The sequence below is a fragment of the Neltuma alba genome, unplaced genomic scaffold, assembly GCF_004799145.2.
Source record: "Neltuma alba isolate B1F8T4 unplaced genomic scaffold, ASM479914v2 tig00003845_pilon, whole genome shotgun sequence".
In the NCBI taxonomy this organism is placed as follows: Eukaryota; Viridiplantae; Streptophyta; class Magnoliopsida; order Fabales; family Fabaceae; genus Neltuma; species Neltuma alba.
The window spans coordinates 18053-26521 of record NW_021633445.1 but is presented as its reverse complement, the minus strand read 5'-3'; the positions used below and the strand labels follow the sequence as shown (position 1 = coordinate 26521).

The following is an 8469-nucleotide window of genomic DNA, read 5'->3' as shown; positions in this document are numbered from 1 at the left end:
CTTGGATTTATTTACTAGGATTTAATTTCGTTTTTGGCTCCTCAAAGTGAATACGGCCTGGATTGTGCACTATAATGCATTAATTCGGTTAATTTTTAGAGTGATTCCAAAGCAACAAATTAATGGCATTATTTCATAAATCAACTCACGAGTTCAGGTAAATCAATTAGCATTGTAACTATTTGTTTAGAAGATTAAGAAATTGGTCTTTACATGTCATCTATAATCTCCGTTTTTGTTATATGCCTAACATCTCAGATGCATCCAGGTGCCAAGCATTGTATTGCCTATGACTCTATGCATTTCTTATGGAAAGGAATTCTCAACGGTGCAGGCTCAAAGAAAAATTTGGAGAAAATGATAAACAAACTATCAGGACTACTATTTGATGCGGCATATGCTGGGAACTTTGACTTTTTAGCTGAGCTTATAAAGTCTTCCCCTGATTTAATGTGGCAGCAAGATGACCGAAGACGCACTATAATTCATATTGCTGTTCCATATTGTCACCCTAAAATCTTCAATCTCATCCATGATATACATGGAAGTATAAATATTACATCATACACGGACATAGATGGAAACAATATACTACATTTGGCTCCAGTGTTAGCATCAGAGGATCGGCTTGAATTAGTCTGTGGGGTAGCTTTCCAAATGAAGCTCGAGCTATTATGGTTTGAGGTACTTCCCTATTTGCAACTTTGAAATGGTTTAGATGATCCTGTAGCTAAAAACATATGTGAATTAATTTATGAACAACACTTTGATATGGCAGGAGGTGAGGAAGATCATGCTGCCATCATACATGAAGAGAAATTCACATGGTTTTACCCCTTACGAGTTATTTAGCAAGGAGCACTTTGGATTACATGAAGACGCTGAGTCATGGATGAAGACAACAGCTAACTCTTGCATGGTTGTTTCAAATCTTATTGGTACTGGAGTGTTTTCTGCTGCATTCAGCTTACCAGGTGGTACCAATTCAGGAGTTCCCAATTACCTTTGGAAATGATCATTTATGACTTTTCTTATGTCAGATGCTATTGCAATGATCTCATCTTTAGCTTCCATACTAATTTTCTTGTCAATCCTCATATCATCATGTTATTCAGAGAAAGACTTTCGCAAGTCTCTAGCCGCAAGGCTAGTATTGGGATTGATATCACCCTTCATCTCTATAACAAGCATGATGGTGGCATTTAGTAGTGCTTTCTTCGTGGCATATGACCATGGCTTAAAGTGGATTCCTAGTTTCATTTCGGCGCTTTAATGTCACAATTTCAACTTTTTTATTGTGACATATTTTTAATGTCACAATTTCAACTTTTTTATGATATCATTTACTCAACACATTATTTAAGATCTCTATACAAGCAACACATGCTTTACTAGAAAATAGAGGCTTTTCTGGAGAAGTGGTATCTTCTGCTCTCATGTCTGAAGCCTTAGCTGTAAGACAGGCCTTGAGAATGATTGATCAGTATGGAGTTGGTGGCTCTTTTATAATTGAATCTGATTGTGTGGTTTTGGTTCAAAGTACGAAAAACGGATGTGTCAAATAATGGTAGAAGACATAATTGGTGAGGTGGTTGGTGGAAGCGATGCGTAGTTAATGTTAATTGGGTAGGAGTTAATAGCATAAAAGGGGTGTGTCCTCTTAATTAACTGGGTCCATGTACGCCACCACCTCTTGCTAAAATTTTGAAGAATGACTTGGTAATTCTTCTGTTGCTACTTTTCAAAGGGAAGGTGCCGGCTGACTACTTTTGACATGTTCTATATTTGCATGTTAGGATTTGTGTGTTTTGTTCTAATTTTACTGCATTACCTAGGTTTAATTTGGTGAAGTATACAATTGTGCATACAGAAGTTCTAAACAAATGATTTCATGATGACGGTAAGATACTTGACACATTGGCTACGGACAAGTAACATAATAACAAGTTGCAATCTAGTTTGCATCCAATATTCAATTTCAATCAACTTGAGTAACGCTGAAGAATAACTTGAGAACTAATTTACTCATCCACAGAGGTCAATATTAGTAACAATAAGCTATATGAAATAACTTTTCAAGATGTTAAAACTTTTGCTAAGCTCAAACGTCATATATTATAGCTATCAATTTACAGAAATAATTTGAGCCTTATCTAGGGTTACCTATCATAATTAACTGGCCATTTAATAACCACTTTTGATCTAATTAAATTCTTGGAGGAAAAAAAAAGGTTTAAGATGCATTCAACATTCCGAAATATTTTTCTAGATGCATTTAGCAGCCAAAAATATTTTCTGATGAAATTTTACCCCTAATATATTAAAAGTGAATCAATCTTACCCCTAAACTAACAGCTCAAAAACTGTAATGCTTCTCTTTCTGAGCAAGGGAGCTCTGCAGAAAATGCAGAGTGAAGAGTTAAAGCACGGAAGAAGATACTATGAACAAAAGGATAACCGTCCTTTGAGATTCTCCATTCAGCTTCCTCTTTCTTCTGTGTTAAAATCAATCTCTATGGTGCTTTTCTTTATTTTGGTGACTGAGTATGGTTTTTCCTAATGCTACATTATCCTCATTGTTTAAAATGAAAAAACGGAAAAAAAAAACCCTTTGTTTTCTTCGTCTATAGTCGTGTCCACTTATCTTTATTGAGAAAATTCATTAATGTTTGCATTGTTGCTTTAATTTCTCTGGCATGTCCTCACTTGTTTTCGTTCGAACAAAAATGGTTGAAGCAAACAAAAATGGAGGAAGCTTTTATTTGGAGACAAAAGAGGAAGCAAACGAATGTTAGTGGTATAAGGAGCAAAATTGCACCACAATCTATATTAGTTTACGAAGCACGTAGGGAATATCAACACCCTAAAACACTACTCCCTCCGTTCCTTATTATAAGAGACGAATAACCGAATTACGTTGATCAAAAAAACAGTTAAAATTAGTTAAGAACAATTAATGTGTAAAAAGTATAATTTTTTTTCCAAAAATGCCCTCATTAATAAGGAGAGAGAGCATGAGAGAGAACAATAGTAAATTCTTAAAAGAAAGAGAAGTGGGAAGGAGAGAGAGTGTGAGTTGGAGACAATAAATATGGGTAAAATAGGAAATCAACACAAAAAAGTAGAGACAACTTTTAAATGTCTCTTATATTTTGGAACATACTATAAGCATCAAATGTCTCTTATAATAAGGAACGGAAGGAGTACCAAATATCAAGAGTCATGCACTACCAAAAAAAAAAAACAGCTCATCATTACCAGTGGAATTTCCATCAGTAAATTTACTGATAGTTAGCCATAGAATTTCATTTTGTCACTAATCTATTAATAATTTTATCAATCAATTTTTAGCAACAAAATTGGCATAAAATTAGCCGATGATCTCTTTTATTTAACATTAAAGATAGTTTGGTATTCACATATTATTTATTTTTGCATTGAAGAATAATGAGCATTCATAGTAATTTTACATACTCAGTATTATTGAAAATAGGATTGTCTTTAATAGGAGATATGTTATGAGTCTCGCATTGGGGAATCTCACAAGTATTGTGGAGTTTATAAGTTCAATGGGCTTTCCCTCCTAATAGACTAGTCTTTTGGGATGGGCTTTCCCTTTGGACTTATGTCCATCATATTGGTACTTTCATTGAGAGTAATCCCTTCCGCGATGGTTGACAATGAAGCTGAATTGGATGAGCACGAAGCAGGGATCAAGCAGTTTGCTACTAAGATAGAACACTGTGCTTCTAATATGATTACAAGAATGGATAGTATTATTAAAATGTAGGGGATTAATCAGCGATCCCCTACCCTCTTAGAGTCTAAGCCCTACAGCGCACTCATCATCAACTTATCAACCTATTCCGGAATAGAGTGATGGGATAGACGATCACGAGGTGGATACCAATGATCATACCATTACTGATTCTATAGAGCAATCTGAACATCATCATGTTACATCTCGTCTGGACCGAATTGAGGCTTTAATTGCTGCAAGGAAGCAATACGAATCTTCTTGTCTTGACCGACTTGAGAGTACCATTGCTACAATGATGAGTCAATCCAGAGTAGCCGGTGAGCTTATATCCTTGCTAACCACTGGTAATATGAGTTCAAACTCTATTATTGACCCACCAACACCATCACTCCAGCCCATTTCACAAGCTGATATTATGATTTCACAAAATCACCCTTCTCCTCTGTGTTTTGATGTTGACAATGCTCCATTGCGCATGAATATTCAGAGGCAATTAGTTTATAAACAAAGAGATGAGATAGTTGATCCTATTGTAACGAGCTCTGTCACCACATTGTTTGTCCAGGAAGTGGCGACCGATGACCATATGATTACCTATGTTGCCAACTCTGCTATGGCGAGCTCTGTTGCAGTCCATGAGTTCATTGAGTCGGAGAAACCACAAATTATGCATGAAGCGGATCACTACTACTTGGGTTCTATTTCCTTCACTCGACATATTGCGGTCACAATTAGGCCCAACTAATAGCACCCCAATCCAACCCTCTTCAGCATACTTGCAACTAGCTAGAGTTTCGTTCTTCCAGTGCCATAATAGAAGGTTTGTCAATCAAGAGTATTACAAGGCTTTAGTGATTGCTTGTCACAGTTCAGTTCATCATTGGAGGCTCTTGCACATTTTGATATTTGATCCTGGCTCAACTATTCGTTGTGAGTATTTATCTCCGCCCGATAATCTTTATAGTGGAATTTTGCTGTTGCCTTTACTACATTTTCCTCTGTCGAGTGATGATAACAAAGAGCGACATATATGCTGCTATTTTATTGGGATTTGTGAAGATGATTTGATTTTATGAAATTTAGTAATGTGTGGGTATGAATATCATCAAATATATGCGAAAGGAATACATATTGTCAGCCTCCTTCGTCTCATTGCTGAATTTTATAGCTGTATGGTCATGGGTTGTACTCTATTTCATTATATTGGAAATGAATTTCAACTTCACTTGGGTATTGGCTTGGATCTCCTTTATGTTTTCGATCCCGAGACAATGAAATTACAGAATGTTCAGTAGCTTATTCTAGTTGCACAAGATGGACCTATATTAAGCTTATCTCAGCTCTCTACAATACATGAGTTTTTTACCTTTGTATTAAATATCCCTCGATCCCTTGAATGGGTTGCTATTAGACGATATCAATTACGAAACATTTATTTGAACTTAATTCCCGGTACCCGCATGCTGGTTCCACTCTTTCCCATCTACTACGATCATTGTCCATTTTATACTGTTGCTACAATGACATTATTTCGGGGTCTTGTGTCTATCCTATATGTTGCTCCCATTGTATTTGTTTTGTACCTCCAAAGGGGGTCTAAAGTATTTGATGACATCGCAGTATTGGTTGGGAAATTTTGGGCGAATTGATTGTCACAGATCATAGAGGTGACATTATGAAATCCATAAGACGTGGCTGTGAAAAGGGCTCAATGTTCATCTTCTTATCATAAAGTTGTCCACTGGTTAGCCTTTCTTGCTCTAATGATTTCTTGTGGGACTCTTCTATGCTGTCACCTTTTCCACCCACTATACTAATGACACATTCTCCAACAGAACTGCAAATTACTAAGGGAAAGAATCCTTACTGTGAATTTGTTTTAGTCCAGCGTCATTCTCTCAAAGCCTATTAAGGTTCAAACCAAGTTCTACAGGAGGTTATTGGCTGGTATTTACAATGGGCCTTTGATCTTGATATCCATATCCAAGAGCAATTTCATCCCATTACCGATCTTGGAGTAAAAGTTATAAGTTCCTTATATAGTGGTGTTGGTTTTTTTATCCAACTTGGGACTCACACCACAGCTCAATGCAGCTAACAAAGTTCTACCACAGTTTGGATTGTTGGGTAGCTACTTCATTTGGTTCTATAAATTATGGCCAATGGGAAGCTTGGATGTCTACAAGCCTGGTAAATATTTTATTATTTTTGACATGACGAAGCCATGCCAAGTGATCATGGATGTTCGGATGGCTATGAGTTATTTCTACAATGCTGCAATTATTCATGTAATTATGAATATACATGCTCTTGTGACATTGATTGCTATGATGCATTTTAGACTTGAACAAACCGTTATTCTCTCTTATGACCCATTTAATTTTTCCTGGAGCTATCACATTTTGGTATGTTGGAATGGTCTTGATCCACCATTATGGGCTGCTTTGGGTGCTTCCCAAGTTATTTTCTTAAACATGGACCTTGGGGACAAGGTCCATTTCAATGGAGGGGGTAATGTCATGACATAGGGTGAAAATGGAAATGGGCCTACTCTATCAAATATGGCAAATACTATTGGGCTTGGATTATTCAGTAGACACTGGCTAAATGAATCACATTGGAGCACATATGTGGAATGTGAGCAGTGCAAAATAAGGGGTCATGCAAACCAACATTTTTAGTGTGGATTATGTGGTGATTCTCTTCTGACACTCTCCCCTTGTATTTCTCCTTTCCTCTGATTCTTTGCTATCCTCCCAGTGCTTTCCTTCCTTCTTGCACTTTCTGTATTTCTGTTATGAGTCACACATTGGGAAATCTCATAAGTATTGCAGGGTTTATAAATTCAATAGGCTCTCCCTCCTAATAGGCTAGTCATTTTGGGATTGGGCTCTTCCCTTGGGCTTATGTTCATCACATTGGTGCTTTCATTGAGAGTTGACCAACCAGAAAGGGCTACCAGCGGAGGGTTCTGACTAGTAAAAAGACTGAGTGAAGTGTCGTAGAGTGGAGCCGTTGAAGACGTCGGCTCTTGAGAGGGGTACTCTGTCATGAGTCCCACATTGGGAAATCTCACAAGTATTGTGAAGTTTATAAGTTCAATGGATTCTCTCTCCTAATAGGAGAAAAGAAATAGCAAGGTCATTTCGAGGGGTTAGAGTAAGTGCGATGTGATAATTGGGCAAGTGCAATGTCAGATAGGAAAGTTGTGGAAAAATCTAAAGTTGAGAAAGAGTGAACGTTTCAAGGACTTGGATTCTCTCCACTTCCTTTCCATCCTCTTTCCCTCCACTACTCTTCTTTTCTCTTCACAACTATTAGATTAAAATTTCAATGGTCCAGATTTAACATCTTATAAAAATAATATTATTAAAAAAAATAAATAAATTTAAACTGTTAAAATCTGGTCTGAACAGTTTACAATTGTAATAAAAAAAAAAAAAAATTTTCTCTATAACAACAGTCTGTAGTCATGAACTGTTCAGATTAGATTTTAACAGTTTAAATTTATTTATCTATTTTTTATCATAATATTTATCTTTATAAAATGTTATAAAATATTAAATCTGGACCGTTGGAGTTTTGATCCAATGATTGTGAAGAGAAAAAGATGGTAGTGGAGGGGAAGAGGATGGGAAGGGTAGTGGAGAGAATCTGATTCTACGTTTCAAGCCCCACCAAGAAGAAAACAGCATCTTATCAACTTAATTTTATCTAGTTCACTATTTGTGTTGCTACACGGAAATCAAGCAGTGATGTTCAAATTTTTTCAGTAGCATTCAATATTCAGCATCTTAAAATATTTTTTCAATAGCATTCATAGTGTCTTGTGCAATTTAATTCTTATGATATTTTTCTCAGTAATGATGAGCATCGTGAATATAAAATACTGGGTATAATGAAAAGATATTTCAAACTGTTGAACTAATGCTACATAATCCTTTTTTTTATATGGTAAAATATACTTTTGATACCTTAATTGTATTTAATGTTTCGTTTTTCATCCATTCACTTCATTCTGTTCCAATTTAGTTTGAAACTTTATTTCAAATTTTATTTGTTGTACGCTTAAGTTAAAAATGATTATATTTTCGCATAACTCCATCAAATCAAAATATTCTAAAAAAGATTCTATGTGGATCACCATTAGGGCATAAGGACATCAATAGAGTAAATAAGATAAGAAATTAAGGTAGAAAAGTAAAATTTTAATCAAATTAGGAAACAAAATTAAAACTAGATCGAATTCAGAGTCGAAATTAAAATCAAAGGAAAAAAACATAAGAAGTGAAAATTAAAACAAATGAATGAAAATTTTATATACCTTTAGCCAATTTAATTTGTTTTTGTATTGAAACCCTATGTAAAATATAAAATCTATAAGTTATAATTCACAAAAAAATACAACTTATTTTGTTTAGACTTGGCGCAATATATAGAAAAACATGCCTTCCAGATTTATATCTATTGACTTTATTGCGTTTCACAAGATAAGAAACCAAAAAAAGTTAATTACATGACCCAAAATTATAACATCACGTATTATTATTTCACTTTATTCTCGTTAATTGCCAATGGCGCGTAAAGGTAACAAGCATCTAACATAGATTACAAAACCATAGGCTTTTCTACAGAAGCTGCACCAAGCCCTCTTTTTAGTAAGGGGAAGTAGTCATTTCACCAAAAAGAAAAATTAACTCCATTCTGGT

The 8469-nt window shown here is 35.3% G+C and overlaps 1 protein-coding gene across 1 annotated transcript; it reads left to right on the top strand.

Moving 5' to 3' along the window:
• The first annotated feature begins 213 nt into the window (after positions 1–213).
• Positions 214–1015, top strand: LOC114742650 (uncharacterized). The gene is made up of 2 exons (XM_028930865.1): positions 214–684; positions 779–1015. Exons 1-2 carry the CDS (start codon positions 214–216, stop codon positions 1013–1015), a joined length of 708 nt encoding a protein of 235 aa, XP_028786698.1.
• Positions 1016–8469: the final 7454 nt, after the last annotated feature.

Coding starts and splice junctions, on each gene's coding strand:
- LOC114742650 (XM_028930865.1), top strand. CDS start 214: ATGTCATCTATAATCTCCGTTTTTGTTATATGCCTAACATCTCAGATG. Junction 685..778: donor TCGAGCTATTATGGTTTGAG/GTACTTCCCTAT, acceptor TTGATATGGCAG/GAGGTGAGGAAGATCATGCT.